Consider the following 26,960-nt stretch of genomic DNA (forward strand, 5'->3'; position numbering starts at 1 on the left):
TCCCACAATAAGTTGGGTGAATTGTGGCCAATTATTTATGACAGAGCTGTTGTAATTGAATCAGGTTTGTAGGCCTTGCTCACACACACTTTTTCAGTTCTGCCCACAAATTTTCTATAGGATTGAGGTTTGGGCTTTGTGATGGCCTTGACTTTGTTGTCCTTAAGCCATTTTGCAACAACTTTGGAAGTACGCTTGGGGTCATTGTCCATTTGGAAGACCCATTTGCGACCAAGCTTTAACTTCCTGACTGATGTCTTGAGATGTTGCTTCAATATATCCTCAGAATTTTCCTCCTCGTGATGCCATCTATTTTGTGAAGTGCACCAGTCCCTCCTGCAGCAAAGCATCCTCACAACATGTTGCTGCCACCCCCGTGCTTCTTCAGCTTGCAAGTCTCCCCCTTTCTCCTCCAAACATAACGATGGTAATTATGGCCAAACAGTTCTATTTTTGTTTCAGCAGACCAGAGGACATTTCTCCAAAAAGTACGATCTTTTTCCCCATGTGCAGTTGCAAACTAGTCTGGCTTTTTTATGGCGGTTTTGGAGCAGTGGCTTCTTCCTTGCTGAGCGGCCTTTCAGGTTATGTTGATAAAGGACTGGTTTTCCTGAGCGGTATGACGGCTGCGTTGTCCCATGGTGTTTATACTTTTTACTATTGTTTGTACAGATGAATATGGTACCTTCAGGCATTTCGAAATTGCTCCCAAGGATGAACCAGACTTGTGGAGGTCTGCAATTTATTTTCCCGAGGTCTGTGCTGATTTCTTTTGATTTTCCCATGATGTCAAGCAAAGAGGCACTGAGTTTGAAGCTAGGTCTTGAAATACATCCACTGGTACACCTCCAATTGACTCAAATTATGTCAATTAGCCTATCGGAAGCTTCTAAAACCATGACATAATTTTCTGGAATTTTCCGAGCTGTTTAAAGACACAGTCAACTTAGTGTATGTAAATGTCTGACCCACTGAAATTGTGATACAGTGAAATAATCTGTCTGTAAACAATTGTTGGAAAAATTACTTGCGTCATGCACAAAGTAGATGTCCTAACAGACTTGCCAAAACGAACGTTTTTTTGGTTGTGTGTGTGGTTGAAACACTTAGGTTGGAGTTATTAAAACTCGTTTATGTAAACTTTCGACTTCAACTGTATGTAAATGTGATATTTCAGGGTTTATTTTTAGTGCAACATTTTCTAAAATCCTGTTTTTGCTTTGTCATTATGGGGTATTGTGTGTAAATCGACGATGGGAAAAAACAAACAAATTTAGTCAATTTTTAGAATAAAAACAACAATGTAGAAAAATTCTAGGGGTCTGCATGCTTTCCGAATGCACTGCATTTGTACTTGAGTTCATTCCAGCATTGCGTGACTTTTCTTTTTGATGTCACAGCTTTATTGTACATCACTGTGGCATATGAACAAATGGGTTAAAGAGCAAACTACACAATTATCACAACATAGGTTGTAATATGGCTTTTTTACTGGCTTGGCTTCCTTAGTGATTTGACCCACATACCGGAAGCAGTAGAATAACCTAAAACATAAGGCAAAATCTACACTGGAGTTGCTTACCAAGAAGACAGTGAATGTTCATGAGTTGTTGTTTTTACTTAAATCTGCTTGAAAATCTATGGCAAGACTTGAAAATGGTCATCTATCAATGATCAACAACAAATTTGACAGAGCAGAATCATTTAAAAAAATAATAAATGGGTAAGTATTGTACAATCCAGCTGTGCCAATTTGATTTCTGCGTGGACAAAGACCTTAGGTTTTTGTCAACCTAACTCCTAACCTTAATCCCTAGAGCTAGCTAATGTTAGCCACAACAAATTGGAATTACTAACATATACATTTAGGACATTTGTAACATTCTATATTTTGCAATTCATAACATATCACACGAAATGGATGATGGATATTCAAATATATGACATACCAAACAAACAGATGTCTCGGGTTTACATACATAATAATACGAAATGCTCTGAGACAATGTTGCAAATATGGGCTCCTCCATTCCACTTCTGAATTCCCACTTCAACCCATTGAAGTGGGAATTGTATAGTAACATCATTGCATAGTAACATTGTATAGTAACATCATTATGAATGAGGGATATTGTGTCGTATCAAGGTATATGCAATGAGTTACTTATATATACACACATCATTGACTGGAACATGGACATTTCCTTGGTTCTCAGGCACTTTCTTTCCAACAGAAGAGGGCGCTGTAAAAGCTCTGTTATTTACCTGTTAACGAGGTTGTTTCAATAAAGTTTTGGAATTGGAAGACGCGTCGGTGAGTCACTGACGGGTGAGTCTTTACTATAGTGGGCGTATTCGATTATACTGAGACGCGCGGCACCGGTCTATGGCCCATGACGAGGACGGTCAAAAGCTGGAAGGGAAGAGCGCCCTTCTCAAATCGAACAGTCGTCTGCGCCGCTCGGTAATGTTTCAACAATGTGCATCGTTCAGAAACACATTTTTTCCATAAAATATATATTTGAATTGTCAAACTAGTTTTCATTGGAAAGGCAGATAGAGTTATCAAAGCAATCAATTTTGCATGTGAAAACGCAGAATACTACTCATTACACCACGTGATAAATGAAGTCACTTTTGTTTTGAACGGCACCCGGCTCACGCCCGGGGCAGTCTGGTTCCAAAACGAATGCAATCAACTTTCACCCAGTTAAACTCCTCCCACCGGAGTAAAACCATAAACGAATCCTCTCAATGACTCCGTCGGTTGTCAGCGCCAGCGTAGCAAAGTAAGCTTTACGTCGCCCTACATTGTCAGCTATCGTTTCGATACCTCCCGGCGGATAGGTTTATATTTGTATATATAGTTATTGTCGTAAGGTTAAGGTAATAATTCCTGGGAAAAATGGCAGAAAGCGACTGGGACACTGTGACTGTGTTGAGGAAGAAGGGTCCGACTGCTGCCCAGGCCAAATCTAAGCAGGTACAGTACGGTTAGTCAGCTAGCGTTAGCTATAGCAGCTAACATTAGCCAACATGTGAACATGCGGTTGAATCCAACCACTGAGCCCATGTTGGCTACACACGGTCACTGCCTGCAGGCAACCTTACTAATATTATAAATCCCGGGCGACAACCTTCTCGCTTCTCTTTGGAATTTCCTGGTCGATAGGTAAAACGATCGACGTGGACAGGAAACGACTGTGGGTTTTCATCTAGCTAGTCAATTGTCTAACGTCGATAAATATTTTTTTATTCACTTTGGTTAAGGACCAAACATGGAAATCTGTGTAATTGAGTTAACCAGTTAAATGTAACTGAATGCAATCGAAATGTGAATCTTTATAAAATAATGATTTAGATACTATCAGGGCCATAATATCTAGTAATGCTGCATACTCCAAGGGTAATCTCACCTTTCTGGTGAAAATGGTTATTGCCCGAGGTGTACTCACTTGAGCACACAATCAAGTAACGTTACAAATTTGATAAATGTACAAATTTGAAAACTATCTTATGCATTTCCTACAACAAAACTGTATGAATAAAGCTTGAAATAAGCTTTCAAATATATACTAAACAAAAATGCAACATATAGCGTTCTCATGTTTAATGAGCTGAAATAAAAGATTCCACATTTCTAATTTTGTGCACTTTTTTTTTTTTTACATCCCTGTTAGTGAGCTAAAATAATCCATCCACCTGACAGGTATGGCATATCAAGAAGATGATTAGACAGCATGATCATTATACAAGTGCAGCTTGTGCTGGGGACAATTTAAGGCCACTCAAATATGCAGTTGTCACACAAGGCAATGCCACAGATGTCTCAAATTGGGGGAGTGTGCAATTGCCATACTGACTGCAGGAATGTCTACCAGAGCTGTTGCCAGAGAATTGAAGGTTAATTTCTCTACCATAATTTGTCTCAATGTCATTTTAGAGAATTGGCACTACTTCCAACTTGCCTCAGTCGCAAACCACGCGGACCCACACCACCCCAGGATCTCCATCCAGCTTCACCTGCGGAATTGGCTGGGGGGGAATGTATTTATGTCTGCAATAAAGTCCTTTTGTGGGGGAAAACTAATTCTGATTGGCTGGGCCTGGCTCCGCAGTGGGTGGGTCTGGGTCCCAAGTGGGTAGGCCTATACCCTCCCAGGCCCGCCCATGTGAAATCCATAGATTAGGGCCTAATTAATACATTTCCTGAAATGAACTGTAACTCAGTACAATTTTTGAAATTGTTACATGTAGCGTTTATATTTTTGTTCAGTGTAGTATAATCAAATTTATAAAAACTTACGGTTCCACAACTGTAAAATAGTTATGTTTAGTGTTAGAGAAAAGGTGCATCTTTTCCAAACTTCTGCCCCCATTGCTGTGAATGTCAAATTAATATAGCTTGGCTTCCTGAAGTCGTTAGGAACTTTCCCTTCATCTCATATTAATCTTGTCCGTTTGTGTTTTCTGTTTTAAAATGTTAAATATTTTAGGTCAATGGCTATAATCGATCTCTGAATGTATTACCATGAGGAAACCACTCTCTCCTGCTGCACTACGATGTAATGATTGCAGGCATGTGCTTTGTCATTGGCTGTGATGTAGGGTTCAGCCAGGAGTTTATGGACAGTCAGTCGGAAAAGTAAATTAAATGGTAGGGGGAACATTCCAGCGTAATGTGGTTTCAGATTTGACATCCTAAGTCACAAAGGCTCTAAAAATATACTGTCTTGGTGGAAACCAGAGCTATTTCTCACTGCCAGCCATTACAATCTACGGTGTCCACAGATCGATTTTATAAGCGAAAATGTCAGCCAGAACCACGCAGGTCCTCTAAAAAGGGGACTTTACATCTGAGGTTTTAATGGATGGAATTTTATCATGAGTTTGGCTAGGCTGATTGGCAATTAGAAGCAGCTGGTGCTTGTTGAGTTGCTACATTAGGGAGCTGCTTTCAAGGCAACTAGTTAGCGGGTGCATTCAAGACTAGTCCTCTTCTGAATTTGTTAATTCTTTATCTTAAAGGCCATGTTTCACTTTAAAATCCCCCAACCGAGTAGTGCATATTAGTGCTGACCACAATTATTTGATTGTTTGGTTGTTAGTCTGTTGATTGACGGAGGTTGTTTTGAGTCGAGCAGTAACGCTCGCACACACAGTACCAGTAAGCGTTTGGACACCTCATTCAAGGGTATTTCTTTATTTGTACTATTTTCTACATTGTAGAATAATAGTGAAGACATCAACAATTAAATAACTGATATGGAATCATGTAGTAACCAAAGTGTTAACTTGTTAGGGATTTGGTTCCGCTGTCGGGATCAAATCAGCGGAAATTAAGAGCGCCACCTATAGTTTTTGATAAAACTCAAACTTTCATTAAAACACACATGCAAGGTACTGAATTAAAGCTACACTCGTTGTGAATCTAGCCACCAAGTCAGATTTGTAAAATGCTTTTCGGCGAAAGCATGAGAAGCTATTATCTGATAGCATGCACCCCCAAAGTACTGGAACGTCACCTAAAACAACAGATTTTGCGGTAGCCGGCGCTACCCAAAACGCAGAAATAAAATATAAAACATTCATTACCTTTGACGAGCTTCTTTCTTGGCACTCCTATATATCCCATAAACATCACAATTGGGTCTTTTTCCCGATTAAATCCGTCATTGTATAGCCAAAATGTTTTCCTTAGACCGGTCTGGTCCAGGAATATTCCATTTTACAAGACGCAACGTCACTTTTTAAAATGACAAAAGTTGCCTATAAACTTTTACCAATCACTTCAAACTACTTTTCTAAACCAACTTTAGGTATTAATAAACGTTAATAATCTATACAATTCATCACGGGGCGATCTGTATTCGATAGCAGCTAGTCTTGAAATCAGCGTCCATCTTTTCCATTTTCACAACATCCTGTGGAGAAACTAAAACAGGAAAGGCCAAAACGTCATAGAACCAAGGATTAAGTAGGCTGGAAATGCCAGCACTGGCGACATCGTGTGGAAGCTGTAGGCGTTTACAGGACATCTTCATTTATTTGCAGTCGCCTTAAACAATACATTGACTGGCGGATTAATATATTTTTTGTGTTTTTGGAGAACAGTTTTTCGAGGGATTTTTACTCCTAAACACGTTATGTTATAGCCACAGACACGATTTAACCAGTTTTGGAGAGAGTTTCTATACACACATACTTATCATTTGCATATACTATATTCCTGGCATGAGTAGCAGGACTTTGAAATGTTGCGCGATTTTTAACAAAAAGCTGTGAAAATTCGCATGATCCATAACAGGTTTTAAACAAATCAAAATATATTTTTATATTCTTTAAAGTAGCCACCCTTTGCCTTGATGACAGCTTTGCACACTCTAAGCATTCTCTCAACCAGCTTTGAGGAATGCTTTTCCAACAGTCTTGAAGGAGTTCCCACACATGCTGAGCACTTGTGGCTGCTTTTCCTTCACTCTGCTGTCCAACTCATCCTAAACCATCTTAACTGGGCTGAGGTCGGGTGCTTGTGGAGGCCAGGTCATCTGATGCAGCACTCCATCTCTCCTTGGTCAAATTCTAAATAAATCAGCAAAGCACCATACCACCACCTCCATGCTTCACGGTGGGAACCACACACACGGAGATCATCCGTTCACCTACTCTGCATCTCACAAAGACACGGTGGTTGGATTCCTCAGACCAAAAGACAGATTTCCACCGGTCTGTCCATTGCTCATGTTTCTTGGCCCAAGCAGGTTTCTTCTTATTCTTTCTATTATTTAGTAATGGTTTCTTTGTAGCAATTTGACCATGAAGGCCTGATTCATGCAGTCTCCTCTGAACAGTTGATGTTGAGATGTCTGTTACTTGAACTCTGGTTTGGACTCCCGAGTGACGCAGCGGTCTTAAGGCACTGCATCTCAGTGCTTGAGGCGTCACTACAGACACCCTGGTTCGATTCCAGGCTGTATCACAACTGGCCGTGACTGGGAGTCCCATATGGCGGCTCACAAATAGCCCAGATTTGGCCGGTGTAGGCTGTCATTGTAAATAAGAATTGATTTACAGTAGTTCTTCAATGTATTAGAAAAGTCTTTCCAGCTCTCTCCCTTTTGACAACCACTCAGTGTGAAAGGGAAAAATGTCATGCTCTGATCCAGTGGAAACGTCATAAAATTGACCTAACTTATTACTTATCCATGCTGAACTGAAATAGGTTTCGGTACTCATTTTGGGTGCTGGTGCTGTTTATATTTAGGTGCAGGTGCTCCACAATACTCTTGAGCTGAAGCAGTAGAACATTTGAGGTGCCTGTACTCCGCTACTGTGTACTCCTGACCTAGTCAAGGACCGTTTCTCATACCTTGCGCAAATAGCATACAGAAGGGTGTGTCACTATGGAAACTGAGGGCCCAGAATATTTTATGCAATGTTGCAAATTCTCTAGCACAAGCTTCAGCCGGACCCAAGATAATAGTTGATACAGTGTTTGAAGTCTGACTACACATGGCCTGTCTGCAACGATGTGATTTATAGGATATTTATTATATTTTCTACTTGCAGCTATGTAGGCTGTTTTTATATGGTTGGCAATTAAAGTTACCTTTTTAGGTTTATTTTTCATTTGGATAGAATTTTGATTAACTACATGGCAATGATTGAGATATGAAGACATTATTATAAATGAAATAACTTTCACAAAAATGTGCATATTAACCTTAACTGGCACACAGATCGGTAGAAATGGTAAGATAAATTGGCTTCCCACATGAAAGGTGGCAGACTCGTGTAGCCTATTACCGCCTATTTCAGGAGAGTAATGGGAGACTCTGCGAGAGGAGAATAGTTGGGTCAGAGTTTTTTTGTTGGTTGGTTATCTAGATCTCTGGAGAGGCATTTGTCGTATTTCATCAAACCGTAAGCTTAAAGCATCAGACAAACTCCATGCATATAGTTGATTTAATTTAGTCACATAGGGTGTGACGATATATGGAAAAATACATGTAAAAAAAAAAAATGGTCAAAAGAACAAGACTACTTTAGTTTTTTATAGGCAGGGACAGCCCTATAGCATATGTATGAATCTGTCACTTTAAAAAAAATCGGACATTATATTTACAATCAATTTTATTTTTATTTACTGTGTTTTGAGCCCTGAATTCTGATTTGCTGACAGCCGTGGTATATCACATACCATGTATATGACATTACATTTTTTCTGCCTGTATAGAGTACCACATTAGGAGTCTCAATACCCATAAAACCTAGCGGTCACACAGGGAAGCTTTTCCAATAGCTTTCCCATAAGGGATTATAGAAACTTAAAATAAGGGCTGTGTAGTGTAGGCTTACCCCAGCATTTTGATAAGTAAATCTCTCTAGGACTTGGTGACTTGCCATGTAATTTTCTTTTTTTTTAATAAACATTCAATTTATTCTACAGTTACAAGACAACTTCTTCATAGAATGTTGGTCTTCAAATTTTTACTAACTCTGATAACTTAAACATTAAGGATGGGCAACTTTGGTGGGGGCCACAAACACGGAACTCATGAGGCCCCCCCCAATAACAGGCCAATATTCTTCATCGTTTAGCACATAAAACGTGGTAATTGCCTACAATGACTATAATCCATTGTGCATCTATTTGTCCGGTCTTTCTTTTACTCCTGCTACGGAAGAAAGAAAATGCGTGATCGTGAGGGGATATAGAGCCGCTGTTGATTCGCAAATTATCTCTACCCGAAAATACATTATTTAAGTGATTGTTGGTTTTCAGCAGTCTTAAGTATGCTTTACTATAAGAACTACAACAGGGATTTTATCAGACAGCATAGCCAGCAACTCTATAGAGATGACTTGGATTGAAATGTAAAACTCTACACAACTTAAATATTTTAATGTTACTAAGTGATAAGCAGTAGTGGGCAGTCACTACCATCATGGGACTTTTGTTTTATTCTGTTACAGCATTCAACCCATATAAATCGAAACAACTTCAAAACATTCAACCCATATAAATCGAAACAACTTCAAAAAGCACTAATCGCTCAGCACTAGGCCCTTGCTTCCGGAACCACTGAAGGCCCCTGTATTCAGTCAGAAAGCTTGAAGAAGATGTCACCATCCAAGCCCATGTCACAGCATGGGGGCCTGATGGAGAGATGACAAAATGCATTGTAGCTTTCGTCACCAAAGCCATGTCAGCATGCACTGCACATGTTACCCTTTTGTTAGTGTCTGAAAATTCATACAAATATTCAGTTGATACTAATACTTTGTCCTGTGGTGAGCGACTGCTGTTCAAGGTATTGGGCAACAGCTTTCTTACCTGACCCGACCCATATTCACAAAGGGTCTTCAGAATAGTGATCTAGGACCAGCTCCCGCATGTCCCCCTAAAAGGCAAAACCGATCCTAAATCAGTGCTCCTACTCAGATGCTTGATGAATAGGGCCCTGGTCTGTTTCCATGCTTCTTTCTAGTGATCTAAAGCCCTCCTCTGAATTGCAACACCAACATGAATTAGCCTAGTCAGTACAGTAACTTAGTTAACGAATGAAACTCATGTAAATTTGCCAAATTATACCAAAACACAGCCTGTTGCCAGTGGGGGAAAAAGGCTAATTTTTCTTGCCAACTTTGTCACCAGTGCATCAAAACCATCAGTGTTCACAATAGTCAGTCATATAGCTAGCAAATATATTGTTATTTTCTAGAAACCTAGGAACAGTCCACTTAGGTAGCGAACTCTGACTGAAGGGAGTTGGCTAACGTTACATGACTTTTCCCCAGCAGCTTCAATCTAGCTAGCAGCATGTTTAATCAAATGGATAGCTTAGCAAATATAGCTACAGTGGGGCAAAAAGTATTTAGTCAGCCACCAATTGTACAAGTTCTCCCACTTAAAAAGATGAGAGGCCTGTAATTTATCATAGGTACACTTCAACTATGACATACAAAATGAGGAAAAAAAATCCAGAAAATCACATTGTAGGATTTCTAATGAATTTATTTGCAAATTATGGTGGAAAATAAGTATTTGGTCAATAACAAAAGTTTCTCTACTTTGTTATATACCCTTTGTTGGCAATGACAGAGGTCAAACGTTTTCTGTAAGTCTTCATGAGGTTTTCACACACTGTTGCTGGTATTTTGGCCCATTCCTCCATGCAGATCTCCTCTAGAGCAGTGACGTTTTGGGGCTGTTGCTGGGCAACACAGACTTTCAACTCCCTCCAAAGATGTTCTATGGGGTTGAGATCTGGAGACTGGCTTGGCCACTCCAGGACCTTGAAATGCTTCTTACGAAGCCACTCCTTCATTGCCCGGGCGGTGTGTTTGGGATCATTGTCATGCTGAAAGACCCAGCCACGTTTCATCTTCAATGCCCTTGCTGATGGAAGGAGGTTTTTACTCAAAATCTCACAATACATGGCCCCATTCATTCTTTCCTTTCAGGGATCAGTCATCCTGGTCCCTTTGCAGACAAACAGCCCCAAAGCATGATGTTTCCACCCCCATGCTTCACAGTAGGTATGGTGTTCTTTGGATGCAACTCGGCATTCTTTGTCCTCTGAACACGACGAGTTGAGTTTTTACCAAAATTATATTTTGGTCTCATCTGACCATATGACACTCTCCCAATCTTCTTCTGGATCATCCAAATGCTCTCTAGCAAACTTCAGATGGGCCTGGACATGTACTGGCTTAAGCAGGGGGACACGTCTGGCACTACAGGATTTGAGTCCCTGGCGGCGTAGTGTGTTACTGATGGTAGGCTTTGTTACTTTGGTCCCAGCAGGTCATTTAACAAAAGGCAAGTCAGTTAACAAATTCTTATTTTCAATGATGGCCTAGGAACAGTGAGTTAACTGCATGTTCAGGGGCAGAACGACAGATTTGTACCTTGTCAGCTCGGGGATTTGAACTTGCAACCTTTCGGTTACTAGTCCAATGCTCTAACTACCCTGCCGGTAACGAGTTGAGGACAGAGGAGCCTCTTAAAGAAGAAGTTACAGGTCTGTATTTTCCACCGTAATTTGCAAATAAATTCATTAAAAATCCTACAATGTGATTTTTCTGAATTTTCCCAGTCCCTGCCCCTGAAAAACAACCCCACAGCATGATGCTGCCACTGCCATGCTTCACCGTAGGGATAGTGTCAGGTTTTCTCATAATGCTTGGCCATTCATGCCAAAGATTTCAATCTTGGTTTGAGACCAGAGAATCTGTCAGTCTGTCGTGTGCCTTCTACTGAGTGGCTTTTGGACTGCACCATGAGATAGACTTGCATATAATTAATGTTAGCCCTCTCTGTACGTCCAAGGGCCAGCCGTGCTGCCCTGTTCTGAGCCAGTTGTAATTTTCCTAAGTCCCTCTGTGGCTACAAAACTAGGGCCTGTAGGACCTGCCTTGTTAAGGCATAGCGCTTTATTATGGACTGACTTCTTCCCATTTTAGCGATTTTTTTAAAATTTTTATTTATTTATTTATTTATTTATTTTTTTGTATCAATATGTTTTGACCATGACATTTTACAATCCAGGGTAACTCCAAGCAGTTTAGTCACCTCAACTTCCACATTATTCATTAGAAGATGTGGTTTAGTGTTTAGTGAATGACTTTGTCCCAAATACAATGCTTTTATTTTTATTTAGGACACTTATTCCTTACCACCCATTCTGAAACTAACTGCAGCTCTCTAAGTGTTGCAGTCATTTCAGTCTCAAGTAGCTGACATGTACAGTGTTGAGTCATCTGCATACAGACACTGGCATTTCTCAAAGCCCTTGGCATGTCATTAGATTGAAAAAGGGACCTGGACAGCTGCCCTGGGGAATTCCTAATTCTACCTGCATTATGTTGGAGGCTTCCATTAAAGAACACCCTGTTCTATTACAGGAAACTCTATCCACAACATAGCAGGGGGTGTAAAGCTTTCCAGCAGCAGATGATTGAAGTCTAAAACAGCCCCTGCAATCTTTTTAATAATGTTCTCTTAGCCAATCAGTCATTTGTGTAACTGCTGTGCTTGTTGAATGTCCTTCCCTATAAGTGTGCTGAATGTCTGTCAATTAATTTACTGTAAAATAGCATTGTATCTGGTCAAACACTTTTCTTCCCCCAGAAGTTTACTAAGGGTTGTAACAGGCACAGTGGTCGGCTATCTGAGCCAGTAAAGTGGGCTTTACTATTATTAGGAAGTGAAATGACTTGCTTCCCTCCAGGCCTGAGGGCACACAATTTCTAGTAGGCTTAAATTGAAGATATGGCAATATTGTCTATTATCCTCAGTAATTTTCCATTCAAGTTGTCAGACCCGGGTGGCTTGTCATTGTTGATTAGACAAAATGTTCACTTCTTCCACTCTCCCATTACAGAATTTAAAAGTACAATTTCAACTGTGGGACCTTATATATGGCACAGCCAGAAGAGGACTGGCCACCCCTCATAGCCCTACATCAGCTGATATCTGAAAGTGCTGTACAGAAACCCAGCCTAAAACCCCAAACAGCAAGCAATGCAGGTGTAGAAGCACGGTGGCTAGGAAAAACTCCCTAGAAAGGCCAAAACCTAGGAAGAAACCTAGAGGGGAACCAGGCTATGTGGGGTGGCCAGTCCTCTTCTGGCTGTGCCGGGTGGAGATTATAACAGAACATGGCCAAGATGTTCAAATGTTCATAAATGACCAGCATGGTCAAATAATAGTAAGGCAGAACAGTTGAAACTGGAGCAGCAGCATGGCCAGGTGGACTGGGGACAGCAAGGAGTCATCATGTCAGGTAGTCCTGGGGCATGGTCCTAGGGCTCAGGTCCTCCGAGAGAGAGAAAGAAGGAAGGAGAGAATTAGAGAACGCACACTTAGATTCACACAGGACACCGAATAGGACAGGAGAAGTACTCCAGATATAACAAACTGACCCTAGCCCCCCGACACAAACTACTGCAGCATAAATACTGGAGGCTGAGACAGGAGGGGTCAGGAGACACTGTGGCCCCATCCGAGGACACCCCCGGACAGGGCCAAACAGGAAGGATATAACCCCACCCACTTTGCCAAAGCACAGCCCCCACACCACTAGAGGGATATCTTCAACCACCAACTTACCATCCTGAGACAAGGCTGAGTATAGCCCACAAAGATCTCCGCCACGGCACAACCCAAGGGGGGCGCCAACCCAGACAGGATGACCACAACAGTGAATCAACCCACTCAGGTGACGCACCCCCTGCAGGGACGGCATGAGAGAGTCCCAGTAAGCCAGTGACTCAGCCCCTGTAATAGGGTTAAAGGTAGAGAATCCCAGTGGAAAGAGGGGAACCGGCCAGGCAGAGACAGCAAGGGCGGTTCGTTGCTCCAGAGCCTTTCCGTTCACCTTCCCACTCCTGGGCCAGACTACACTCAATCATATGACCCACTGAAGAGATGAGTCTTCAGTAAAGACTTAAAGGTTGAGACAGAGTTTGCCTCTCTGACATGGGTAGGCAGACCGTTCCATAAAAATGGAGCTCTATAGGAGAAAGCCCTGCCTCCAGCTGTATGCTTAGAAATTCTAGGGACAATTAGGAGGCCTGCGTCTTGTGACCGTAGCGTACGTGTAGGTATGTACGGCAGGACCAAATCGGAGAGATAGGTAGGAGCAAGCCCATGTAATGCTTTGTAGGTTAGCAGTAAAGCCTTAATCAGCCCTTGCTTTGACAGGAAGCCAGTGTAGAGAGGCTAGCACTGGAGTACTATGATCAAATTTGTTGGTTCTAGTCAGGATTCTAGCAGCCGTATTTAGCACTAACTGAAGTTTATTTAGTGCTTTATCCGGGTAGCCGGAAAGTAGAGCATTGCAGTAGTCTAACCTAGAAGTGACAAAAGCATGGATTAATTTTTCTGCATCATTTTTGGACGGAAAGTTTCTGATTTTTGCAATATTACGTAGATGGAAACAAGCTGTCCTCGAAATGGTCTTGATATGTTCTTCAAAAGAGAGATCAGGGTCCAGAGTAACGCCAAGGTCCTTCACAGTTTTATTTGAGACGACTGTACAACCATTAAGATTAATTGTCAGATTCAACAGAAGATCTTTGTTTCTTGGGACCTAGAACAAGCATCTCTGTTTTGTCCGAGTTTAATAGTAGAAAGTTTGCAGCCATCCACTTCCTTATGTCTGAAACACATGCTTCTAGCGAGGGCAATTTTGGGGCTTCACCATGTTTCATTGAAATGTACAGCTGTGTGTCATCCGCATAGCAGTGAAAGTTAACATCGAATAACATCCCCAAGAGGTAAAATGTATAGTGAAAACAATAGTGGTCCTAAAACAGAACCTTGAGGAACACCGAAATTTACAGTTGATTTGTCAGAGGACAAACCATTCACAGAGAAACTGATATCTTTCTGACAGATAAGATCTAAACCAGGCCAGAACATGTCCGTGTAGACCAATTTGGGTTTCCAATCTCTCCAAAAGAATGTGGTGATCGATGGTATCAAAAGCAGCACTAAGGTCTAGGAGCACGAGGACAGATGCAGAGCCTCGGTCCGATGCCATTAAAATGTTATTTACCACCTTCACAAGTGCCGTCTCAGTGCTATGATGGGGTCTAAAACCAGACTGAAGCATTTCATATACATTGTTTGTCTTCAGGAAGGCAGTGAGTTGCTGCGCAACAGCCTTTTCTAACATTTTTGAGAGGAATGGAAGATGCAGGTTCTGAAAGATGAGCATGTTGTGGGCTGTTGAGGTCAGCAGATGTAGGAATGATAGGCTTGAGAGGACCAGCGTCCGGGGAGTTGTATGGTGTTGATGCCATGGATGCAGCTCCGATGCGTAACTATTGTCCAATGAATTGGTCAGCAGGATAGCCATACAGGGATGATTTAGTCTCAGATTGGAACCATTGCCGAGGCGATGGAACCTGATTAATAATGGCTCAGAAGGAGCGGCATGTTAAGATGGCTGAGATGAGAGGAGCGGCAAGTAACTGGCTGAGATGTCAGTGTTTATTGCTGGAAGGGATGGAAGGTGAGACTCTGGGAATGGCAGTCACAGGACCAGTGGGACTGGTGGTGGAGAGTTGGTCACTGGCAGAGGGTGTGAGCAGGTGCCGAAGTGTGAGTTTAAGGAAAATGTAACCAGGGCATTGGAGGGGGGGGGGCAGCCAGAAGTGGAGCCGCGCAACAAGCAGAGGCAGTGTGGGGGATGCAATAGCGGCTACTGGCATCAGGGCAGACCGGATGCAGGAAGGGTGGGATGGACAACCGCAGAGGCTACAGTACCGCTGTTGAGAGCCTCAGTATGTGCTGACATTCCACTGCAGAAGCCAATAGGTAGTGAAAGCAGAACCGGCAATGGCAGTTTCAGATTGTTGCGCCACCAAAATGAATGCCAGATCCATAACGATGGAGTGGTAGTCCTCCAACTCAGTGGTGAGAAGGATGAGCCAAGCAGATGACGTCTCTGTAGTGGCTTCTTCCTTGCTGAGCGGTCTTTCAGGTTATGTCGATATAGGACTTGTTTTACCAGCATCTTCATAAGGTCCTTTGCTGTTGTTCTGGGATTGATTTTCACTTTTCACACAAGTACGTTTGTGTCTCCTTCCTGAGCGGTATGATGGCTGCGTGGTCCCATGGTGTTTATACTTGCGCACTATTGTTTGTACAGATGAACGTGGTACTTTCAGGCATTTGGAAATTGCTCCCAAGGATAAACCAGACTTGTGGAGGTCTACAATTTATTTTCTTGACTTTTTTTTCTGGGGACTTTGCTGATTTCTTTAGAATTTCCCACGATGTCAGGCAAAGAGGCAATGAGTTTGAAGGTAGGCCTTGAAATACATCCACAGGTATACCTCCAATTGACTCAAATTAAGTCAATTGGCCTATCGGAAGTTTCTAAAGACATGGCATTTTCTGGAATTTCCCAAGCTGTTTAACTTCTTGCGGCGACCCATCCCGGATCCGGGATCGTGACTACGGCTCAAGCTCATTACCATAACGCAAAATGCAAAAAATATTCTTAGAAATATTTAACCTCCACACATTAACAAGTCCAATAGCTCAAATGAAAGATAAACACCTTGTTCATCTACCCAGCAAGTCAAATTTCTAAAATGTTTTACGGCGAAAACATAGCACATATTTATATTAGATCACCACCGAAACAAAAGATAAGAGGCAGCCATTTTGTCCCAGAAAATATAAAATGTAAAAGTAGGATTAAAAAATAAATAATTCACTAACCTTTTGAAAATCTTCATCAGATGACAGTAATATGACATGTTACACAGTACATTTGTTTTTTTCAATAATATGCCATTTATATCCATAAATCTCTGTTTACAATGACGACATTTCAAAAAATGCTTACTCAAATGTCCGGAGAAATGATGATAGCTCCGACAGATAACGTCAGATAACAAGCAATAAACATGACTAAATATACATGTTCTACATATAGTTACAAAGATACACTTCTTCTTAATGCAACCGCTGTGTTACATTTATTTTTAACGTTACAGAATTCGTTCACTAGGCTATACTGAGACGGCGCTCAGATATTAGCAGTATGTCTCCTCTACGTTTGGAGTCCACAGAAACCCAAAATAACCACATAAATATTCCCTTACCTTTGATGTTCTTCGATCAGAAGACTTAGAAGGAGTCATACTTACCCAATACATCGTTTGGTTTCAAGTTGTGTGTCTCTGTATTAGCATATGCTAACAGCTTCAGCTGAAATGCACCCAAAATGACTTCTGGTCCCGCACTCTTGCGCATCAAAACTTCAAAATTACATATTATATGTCGACTAAACCGGTCAAACTAAGTGCAGAATCGAGCTTTATGATGTTTTTAACACGTAAAACAATGATCAGCGCGAACAAACAAACCGAAATCAATTGATGTTTCTTGGAAAAGAAAGCTCCCCAAATCGGCCACGCGCAATAGAGTGCATGTATTTTCGAGTGACCCGAACGTTTTTACCCGCCAAAGGACGAGGGCGCGTGAGATTCTCACAATGAACGCGCCATTTGAAAGCAGACATCGCGCTGAACACATACAAACTGTTCCCAGATCGCTAGCTGCTTGGGAACGGTGGGGGCGATGACATCAAAGTTGGCCCAACTTTTCTGTTGCCAAGAGAGAGTTTGGGAGAATGGCTGCCCTGAGAGTTCTGCTTTACATACAGACATAATTTAAACGGTTTTAGAAACTTTAGTGTTTTCTATTCAATAATAATTATTATATGCATATATTAGCAATTTTGGGAAAAAATATTTTCAGTTTACTATGGGCACACACTTCCTCCAAAGGGGGCAGTATTCAGCCCTATCTCCAAGAGGTTAACCTCTAGCGACGAGCAATCCCGTATCCGGGAGCGTAATCATAGCCTCAAGTGCATTACCATAACGCGACTTTTTCTATTCATGAAAATCGCAAATGAAATTAAATGAAATAAATATATTTAAATACAAGCTTAGCCTTTTGTTAACAACACTGTCATCTCAGATTTTCAAAATATGCATTACAGCCAACGCTAGACAAGCATTTGTGTAAGTTTAGCATGGCATAATGCTATGCTAGGCCGTGCTGGCAGCAGGCAACATTTTCACAAAAATAAAAGCAACCAAATTAAATCATTTACCTTTGAAGAACTTCAGATGCTTTCACTCAGGAGACTCCTAGTTAGCAAATGTTCCTTTTTTCCAAAAATATTTCTGAAGGCGAAAAACGTCACGTTTGTTCATCCTGTTTGGCTGAGAAATCGACCAAACTTTTTTCTAAATTTGCTCCATAATATCGACAGAAACATGGCAAACGTTGTTTAGGATCCATCCTCAAGGTGTTTTTCACATATCTATTCAATAATATATCAGTGGTGGCAGTTCTCTTGTCATCAGAAGCAAATGAAAAAATACTGCAGCTGGAGATTACGCAATAATTGCAACGGAGGACACCAAGCGACCACCTGGTAGATGTAGTCTCTTATGGTCAATCTTCCAATGATATGCCTACCAAAACGTCACAATGCTGTCGACACGTTGGGGAAGCGACAGAAAGACTAAGCTCAGTCGTGGCCCATTCATAACCATATAAGGAGTCATTGCCATGAGGTGTTTTTTTTTAAAAATGCGGCACTTCCTGATTGAATTTTTATCTGTAACATCAGTTCTGTGGCACTCACAGACAATATCTTTGCAGTTTTGGAAACTTCAGTGTTTTCTTTCCAAAGCTGTCAATTATATGCATAGTCGAGCATCTTTTCGTGACAAAATATCTTGTTTAAAACGGGAATGTTTTTCATCCAAAAATTAAAATAGCGCCCCCTATATCCAATAAGTTAAAGGCACAGTCAACTTAGTGCATGTACACTTCTGATCCACTGGATTTGTGATACAGTGAAATAATCTGTCTGTAAACTATTGTTGGAAGAATTACGCGTGTCATGCACAAAGTAGATGTCCTAACCGACTTGTAGTTTGTTAACAAGAAATGTCTGGAGTGATTGAAAAACGAGTTTTAATGACTCCAACCTAAGTGTATGTAAACTTCCGACTTCAAATGTATGTGAGAATGCTGTTCATTGACTACAGCTCAGCGTTCAACACCATAGTGCCCACAAAGCTCATCACTAAGCTAAGGTCCCTGGGACCAAACACCTCTCTCTGCAACTGGATCCTGGACTTCCTGACGGCCACCCCCAGGTGGTAAGGGTACGTAACAACACATCCGCCACGCTGATCCTCAACACAGGGGCCCCTCAGGGGTGCGTGCTTAGTCCCCTCCTGTACTCCCTGTTCACCCACGACTGCGTGGCCAAGCATGACCCCCCTGCACCATCATTAAGTTTGCGGACGACAACAGTGGTAGGCCTGATCACTGACAATGATGGGGAGGAGGTCTGAGACACACTGCCAGGACAACTACCTCTCCCTCAATGTGAGCAAGACATTGGAGATGATCGTGGACTACAGGAAAAGGCGGGCCGAACAGGCCCCCATTAACATCGACGGGGCTGTAGTGGAACAGGTCTAGAGTTTCAAGTTCCTTGGTGATGTGGACACCATCATGGTCCAAGCACACCAAGACAGTTGTGAAGAGGGCACCACAACACCTTTCCCCCTCAGGAGACTGAAAAGAAGAAAAAAAATCAGGAGAAAATATTAATTAACACAATTTAAAAACATTTTTGTAGCTGGCTTGTGTTTGGATTGTGTGTTGTATCCGCACCCTGTCCTGAACTACTCATCTATACTAGCTAAATGTATCCCTTTGTTATGGAATGGTATAGTAAAGTGTTGAATAATGTACTGTTATCTCTAGGCTATCACAGCTGCGCAGAGACGTGGAGAAGACCTCGATACTACCAAGAAATGTAAGCCTTTATTATAAATAGCAATTCATGTGCAATCCACCATCTCCCCTACTTGGAGGTCTGGAACATGATGGATTGATTTCTGAATGAAATTATGTCATGGCTTGTTTACTAACCACGCCAATTCATCTGTGCCTACAGGGTCTGCAGGGCAGAACAAGCAGCACCTGGTGACCAAGAACACTGCCAAGCTGGACCGGGAGACAGAGGAGCTGCAGCACCTGAGGGTCTCCCTGGAGGTGGGAAAGGTTATCCAGCAGGGCCGCCAGAACAGTGGCCTCACCCAGAAAGATCTGGCCACTGTGAGTAAAGCTGCTGCAGACCCACATGACTCATTAGGACAGAGGCATTAAACGTTTTTCAGTGAGGACCCCAATTTTTCAGCCAGAATTTCTGGGGACCCAATGTTTTTTGCAGTAACTTTGTGACCACCCCACCCCAAATATTATGACAACCTTAAAATTGGTACATTTGACATTTTTTTCATAATTCGTTACATTTTAATCCCTTATCAAAATGAAAAGAACCCATTAAATATATTTGCAAATTTTTTTAATGATCTTTCTCAAAATCGTTTGTATATTACCCCATACAATAATCTGTACTATTCATATGTATTCATTTTTTATTTTGGGGGGGACCCCACTGCATCTCCCCCTGACTTTGAATACCACAGCATAAGGACATGATTGCATTTCTGTAGTCAGAATTTCTGTGGCTTCCTCTCCTCGTCTTCTCTACATCTGTACTCATCTGAAAACACAGGGTAGGTGAAAACAATGTCCAATACATTCACATCTGTACAGCTGTAGATGAGGACAGGAGGACACTTCCGAGATGCATCTAATCATGTGTGTATGTAGCTTAAATGAGATGGCCTCTGACTGACATTAACAGTTTTTGACTGTAGGTCTAAATATCATGTTTTTGGGTCACTGATTTCTTCTGATGTCTCTTGGCTTTGACTTTCAGAAAATTAATGAGAAGCCTCAGGTCATCGCAGACTATGAGTGTGGAAAAGCAATTCCCAACAATCAGGTCATGGGCAAAATTGAGAGAGCAATCGGTGAGTGGTATCTGGGACAGACTGTCACTGACATTGTTAATAATCAACCCCTATGTTTTATCATGTTTCAGAGTAGCGTAATGCCACCTTATTCATCAGTACTTTTAATTTTACCATTGGTCCTTGTTTGTCTGACGTCACAACTTTTTGTTCTCAGGTTTGAAGCTGCGCGGGAAAGATATTGGACTGCCTCTGGAGGCAAAACCAAAGAAGAAATGAGGACAAAGCCTCGAAATCAGCCCCCCCTTCCCCCTGTCCCCCATCTCTATCCCCACCTTCCTACTCCAGCTATGACCCTGCCTTCCTTAACTCTCCAAACCCCCCTCTCTCCCCTATCACCCTCCTCTACCTGGGCTGACCTCCACCTGTGTCCTGCTACAGGACCTGGTGATCCACCATGTTGCAAGCTGCATATACTGACAAATCATCACAAATTACTTCTTATAATCAATGAACGACTGAATGCATTGCAAAACATGCTAACCAAAAGTGCTCTAAAATGATTTTTTTTTCTTTAACTTTTTTTGGGGATGGTTGAAAAAGACGAGGTGAATTTTACCATGGCCATGTGCATCGACTCTAACATACATTTTTCTCTGAACATGTTCTTTTTAACCATTTTGAACGTGCTTGATTGCAACCTTTTCAAACACTTTGCATATTGTGTCACTACGATATGGACATGTCCTACTGCTGTAGCTTGGTTTTGATCTTCAAATAAAGTTTGACAGTTTACTTCTGTGTGTGTCATCTGTTGGTAATTTTGAAGATAGAATGTGTTATGTTATCTGCATTTTTTTATTAGAGAAGACCTTGAAAGATGTTTTGGTGTCTTGTAATGTTACTAGGGGTAATTAAACCAATCTGACACATTGGCCCTGTGCACTCAGGTTGTACAATTGCTGTACAACGGGTCGGCAACAGACTGCCTGCAGGCCCCAAAAAAATGAGGGGGTGATTTTCTGGTTTTAAGACTAAAATCACCGGGAATTTGACTAAAGATTAGTTTAATTTAGGAAATTTGTTTACAATATTCCCACAAATGGGAAGAAAAACATGCTTTTAGTTGTGTATGTGGACACCTGCTCGTCGAACATCTCATTCGAAAATGATGGCCATTAATATGGACTTGGTCCTCCCTTTACTATAACAGCCTCTACTTTTCTTGTGCTGACGTTGCTTCCAGAGGCAGTTTGAGCTTGTGTGGTCTACCACGTCGCAGCTGAGCCGTTGTTGATCCTAGACGTTTCCACCTCACAATAATAGCACTTACAGTTGACCGGGGCAGATCTAGCAGGGCAAATTTTTTCCAAAGAACTTGTTTGAAAGGTCTTATCTAGTTGCCTACCCCTAATGTACAATGTATTTAAAACCAATATTTTCTATGCTTTTCTTCTCGGGTCGATCAGTGTTCAACACATCCAACAAAGGTTCTCAATACTTGTTCAATACTTCCCATTGAAGGTGCTGTTCCAAGATATGAGTTTACTCATTGTTACCTTAGATTGTAAACTGTGTCATGGTCAAAACAGATTCAATGGTGGGGAAGAAGTCTGTCCGTAATAATGTTTTGACTGACTGACTGCATCACTTATTTTTATAAGAAACGTGTTAAATTCTAAATAGTTTGCAAAGTTCATTAATAGCTCACAATTTCCCCACCAGACATGCCACCAGGGGTCTTTCCATAGTCCCCAAATTCAAGAAAGTGTACAGTATTATATAGAGCCATTATTGCATGGAACTCCCATCTCCTATTGCTCAAATGAACAGCAAACCTGGTTTAAAACGGATAAAGCAAACCTAACGCCTCTCCCACCTAGATATTTTTATCTATGCATTGCTATGTGTGACGTTTTTAAATGTATGTAGCTCTGTCCTTGAACTGTTGTCTTAATGTTCTACATTAATGTTTCATGTTCTGTGTGGACCCCAGGAAGAGTAGCAGCGGCTTTCGCAACAGCTAATGTGGATCCAAAATGAAATACCAAATACTCTTTTAGAAAAAATGTTTTCGTAAGGCATACAATTGGTTTTGGATTCCCTCTACCACTCAACCCGAGGAGAAGCACAAACGCTCCATCTTTGACAGGTTGGTGTCGGCTAACATCAAAGGCCGGAGGAATCCTTTCAAATTAAGTAGTTAACTATTTCAAGTCGATATTCAACAAATTAACCTTTTATTTTGATGTTCAATATCATATACTTAAAAGTTGTTTTAGATAGGGGAGGCTGACCTGACACCCTTGATTTGCACACACAAATATTTGATTATTTAAACAGTGGGGTGGGGGGAAGGGGGGTCCAGATACAAACACTAAACCCAATAGAATACAAAGAACGGTAGCAAAAGCGGGATTCTAAATCCCTCAACATGGAAGCTCTGTACAATGGTAGATCGCCCTCCATAAACCCAACTGAGCCCTGAGAATCACATGTCCAGTCCACATCAAACTTCTGTGATTGGGCACTTCTACAAAGGGATCAAAGTTTCCACTGAAGAGATAGGTGCTGGTGCCACAACAAACAACAAAAACACATTCCCTGGAAGTGACAGCATCAATGCCATACCTCAACTGTCATCATTGAAAGGATGCATGTCCACCTGACAGCTGACTGATATCTTCAGTGAAGTATCAGGTACCCTCATAAAATAGTAAACTTTTCTGACAATATATAATTCTCAATAGTGCATTCGGGAAGTATTCAAACCCCTTCCTTTTTTCTACATTTTGTTACGATACAGCCTTCTACCAAGATTGAACTCTTTGGCCATCAATCTACACACAATGCATATAATGACAAAGTGAAAAACAGTTTTTAGAAACATTTGCACATTTATAAAAAATAAAAAACAAATGCCTTACTTACATACTGGTAAGTATTCAGACCCTCTGCTATGGGACTCGATATTGAAACTTCTTGAGATGTTTCTACAACTTGATTGGAGTCCACCTGTGGTAAATTCAATTGATTGGACATGATTTGGAAAGGCACACACCTGTCTATGTAAGGTCCCACAGTTGACAGTGCATGTCACAGCAAAAATCAAGTCAAGGGGTCTCAATACTTTCCAAATACACTGTATATTACGTTGGGTACCAGTATACAGTTTCTTTTATAGGAACTATGCAGGTTCAGTCTCAAACATTTTCATGTGCCAAAAATGCATGTAATCTCATTTGAAAAATATTTCACTAACACCTGTAGGTGAGCCCTATTCACTCAGATGTAAACAACTGCTTCCATACAGCTGTGTATGGCTGGAGAGTGTACTGTACATTCTCTCCCTCATCAACTGTCTGTGCAACAGTACAGTTCTGTAGTGTGTTCCCAGTAAGCACTTTGAGTATGCATAGTGCATCCATGTCCTCCATCTCAGGTTCTCCTCCCTTGGTTCTGCTTTTGGTCGGCCACTCCGTTCCCGTTACTGTATGACACACAGCTCAGTGCTGTCCTGATTACGTGGATCTGCGGTCCTGTCTAAGTGGTCCTCAATGTGTGGTGTGTCATTGGTCCCCTCTGGCCCCCTCTCCTGTTCCTCCTCTGGGGGCAGCAGACTCTGTCTCAGCTCCATCAGCTGGTCCCGTCCCTCGCTGGACGGCAGGTTGCCCAGGTAGTACTGAGGGGCCAGCTCCACCAACCTTCCCACAGAAAACAAGGTTACATAAAAGTAATGCACTTAAATGCCTAGTTTACCTCAATGTAATGACATGTGCACATGTCAGAAGACTTCTATATCATATTAACATGGTTCCGTAGAAGTTTAACGCTTGTGGTTGTTCGATCTGATCATCTGCGCAGCATGACAACCTGGAATGCACCCACTATCTTCTGACAGATAGTACAGTTCACTGAACTGTCTATCAAATGACTAGTATTCCAATAGGGAGCAAAGTCGCCACTATGTGGATGGCCTAAAGAAGTTCAGGGTTACTGTGTGCATTACATGCATACCAACTACAACAAACGTTCACAAAAAATGTTGGGGTTACTCACATGTGGGGATGCACCTCGGAGGCGGTGCGGACACAGTTGTCGTGGGAGATGGTAAATTCGTGGTAGAGCACCCAGGAGGGGGGGTTGGGGCGTGGCCGGCGACACAGATAGGAGGAGAAGGGGTGGAGGTGAGCCACGTGACGGTGAGTCAACAGGAGGTAATTACCTGAGCCGTCCACATCATGAGCCACCTGAGAGAGAGACGGGAAGGGAGAAGAGAAAACGCAACAAAATAGAGAAACAAGTACAGAAATAGCAGGAGAGACCGAGGGGGAGGGGGCAAAAGGCAGAGAGACACCAGAATGGAAAGAAGGAAGAAAATATGAAAATTGAGAAAGACAGTAAGGTAAAGACAAATAGGGGGGAGGATAGAGAGAGAGAGAGAGAGAGAGAGAGAGAGAGAGAGAGAGAGAGAGAGAGAGAGGTTAGGGTCTATATATTTCCCTGTCAAATTTCAGACACACAACATTAACAAACTAATCTTCAATGGAGAAGTGAACTGATGAGTCTTTTTACCTTGAGGAAGTACCCTGAGATGAGCGCACGCTTGATATTAGTGCAGTTGTCTTGGCAACCAAACGCAGGAGGCGAGACGGGCAACTCTATTCGTTGCATCACCTCCAGCAGCTCCGCCCTAATCATCCCAGCCAATCTTAATGCAGCGGGGTTCAGGAAGTTGGTAGTACACCAGGCATCATCCTCATTGTCTAAAAGAGCAGTCAGATTAATATTCAGGAGGAGAACTGTGTAAAATACATGTTGTGCCCATATGTGTATATCTATAAGTTGATGTTTGTTTCCGTGTGTATTTGTGCGCATAAACCAAACCTCCTGTACATTGCAGCTGTGTGTGTGTGTGTGTGTAGTATTATATAGACTCACGCTGTATATAGGCGTTGTAGATGTTGATGAGGGTGAGGTGGTCTCCCTCATTGTGCAACAGTGGACGTCTGTGAGTGGCTGCTGCCTCCTCCCTCTGGGGTGGGGGGGTCACAAAGCAGGGGGGAGCTGGGAACACACACAGGTGGAGAATTTAAATAAATGTTAAAGAACAAAAAGTAAAAGTTATAGAAACAAAGCAATATTCTGAATTGCACGTAAAAAAAGAGAAGCTATGAGTAAAGGCACATTTTATAGCCAGTAATAAGCACCTTGGTCAGTGTAGTGAGTGTAGTGTGTGTGTCTGTCGTGTGTACCTGTGAGCATGGCGGCAATGGTGAGCAGCTCATTGACACAGTCGAACTCGCAGGCAGCGATGAGGGCCTTAGCCAGCGAAGGCTCCAGAGGCAGCTCTGACATAATGATGCCCACTTCAGACAGGTTCCCATCATCATCCAGTGCTGCAAGGTAGTCCAGGTCCTCTAGAGCCTGCATCAGAGCCTCGGGAGCTGGGGGGAGGGGAATAAAAGAGAGAGGGATGGATTGAAGAAATTGAGGGATATTGGAAGATATTATATTTATAATTTGTCTGATATCACAAAATAGAAGGTACCTAGTAAACACAAACTCCCATGAAAAAAAGGTGCACTTTATTCATTCAAAGGAGAAGAGCAAGACTCAACTAGCTAGACGATGCGTGACCCTCCTTACCAGGCCTGTCCAGGAACTTGCACTGGCCCATGTCAGCGATGTCCAGCCTCTTGAGCAGCAGCACCAGGTGGCTGAGGTTCTCTTCCATCACCCCCGGGCTGCGGGCCTCTGCCATGCCCTCCTCATAAAGAGCCTGGGGGTACAGACGGAAACACAGACCTGGAGGGACAGGAGAGAGGGGTCAGAAGAACACATAGAGAGGATAGTTGTCCCTTCTCTTAAATGAGAAAAACACCACATTCCATGATGATTTTTTTAAACGGCTTGATTGACCCTAACCTACCTGGTAGGTCACCGTTTACCCTCTGCGTCCGCATGTCTGCCTGGTGCCGGCTGATTGGACGCAGGACCTGTGAGTCCGCTCTGATTTGAGGGTTGTAAACCTATTACACAGAGGCAGAACAGTGGGAGGTTATGCATGGCACTGCAACTCGGTACACCTCAATAGTTGTTGAGGTTATGCGGCATTGTAGCATTGCCACATTTGACAACGGGGATGAGCCCACTTTGTGGGATAGTACCACACACACTCCTTCTCCCTCCCACCTCTGATAAATGAATACTCACTGTCTTGAGTTGCATGCCTGTGTCTATGACGTAGCGTACTGCAGATAGAGAAAAGGAGGCCTCCCCCAGGGTGTCTGTGAGGATAACCTTGCGCCTCACTCCCATCCCCACCCCTATCCCTGGCCCTTCCAGTCCTTCAGACCCCTCCGTGTCACCAGAAGGCCTTTCTGGCTCAGGTTCGTAGACGCGCTGGGTGGCCCCCCCAAGGCCTGTATGAAGGTGTAGAACTCTGAGGGGCCCCAGCTGAGGACTCAGGGCCACAGCCTCCTTCTGCAGCAGAAAGCCACACTCATCTATCTCCTGAGAAACAGAGAGAGAGAGAGATGGTTGATAATATAGAGTGCATTCGGAAAGTATTC

The 26,960-nt window shown here is 42.3% G+C and overlaps 2 protein-coding genes across 8 annotated transcripts in view; one reads left to right on the forward strand and one right to left on the reverse strand.

Annotated features, from left to right (window-relative positions):
• The first annotated feature begins 2,728 nt into the window (after positions 1–2,728).
• Positions 2,729–21,180, forward strand: LOC118387566 (endothelial differentiation-related factor 1 homolog). Its single transcript, XM_035776053.2, has 5 exons — positions 2,729–2,983; positions 19,328–19,379; positions 19,521–19,681; positions 20,352–20,445; positions 20,603–21,180. The coding sequence occupies exons 1-5, from the start codon at positions 2,906–2,908 to the stop codon at positions 20,662–20,664; spliced, it is 447 nt and encodes a 148-aa protein (XP_035631946.1). The 5' UTR covers positions 2,729–2,905; the 3' UTR covers positions 20,665–21,180.
• A 1,428-nt stretch (positions 21,181–22,608) lies between these two features.
• LOC118387561 (ATP-dependent RNA helicase DQX1-like) overlaps positions 22,609–26,960 on the reverse strand; it is a 55,619-nt gene continuing 51,267 nt past the window's right edge. For all 7 annotated transcript variants that reach the window (XM_052525668.1, XM_052525671.1, XM_052525672.1 and 4 more), the window contains exons 5-12: positions 26,602–26,901; positions 26,318–26,417; positions 26,035–26,193; positions 25,641–25,832; positions 25,327–25,452; positions 24,961–25,151; positions 24,445–24,635; positions 22,609–24,089 (exon numbers count right to left, since the gene is read on the reverse strand). In XM_052525668.1, coding sequence (XP_052381628.1) covers positions 23,873–24,089; positions 24,445–24,635; positions 24,961–25,151; positions 25,327–25,452; positions 25,641–25,832; positions 26,035–26,193; positions 26,318–26,417; positions 26,602–26,901 — 1,476 coding nt within the window. In that variant the 3' untranslated portion in view covers positions 22,609–23,872. The remainder of the gene's footprint in view (positions 24,090–24,444; positions 24,636–24,960; positions 25,152–25,326; positions 25,453–25,640; positions 25,833–26,034; positions 26,194–26,317; positions 26,418–26,601; positions 26,902–26,960) is intronic.

Source organism: Oncorhynchus keta, chromosome 9, assembly GCF_023373465.1.
Source record: "Oncorhynchus keta strain PuntledgeMale-10-30-2019 chromosome 9, Oket_V2, whole genome shotgun sequence".
Lineage (NCBI taxonomy): Eukaryota > Metazoa > Chordata > Actinopteri > Salmoniformes > Salmonidae > Oncorhynchus > Oncorhynchus keta.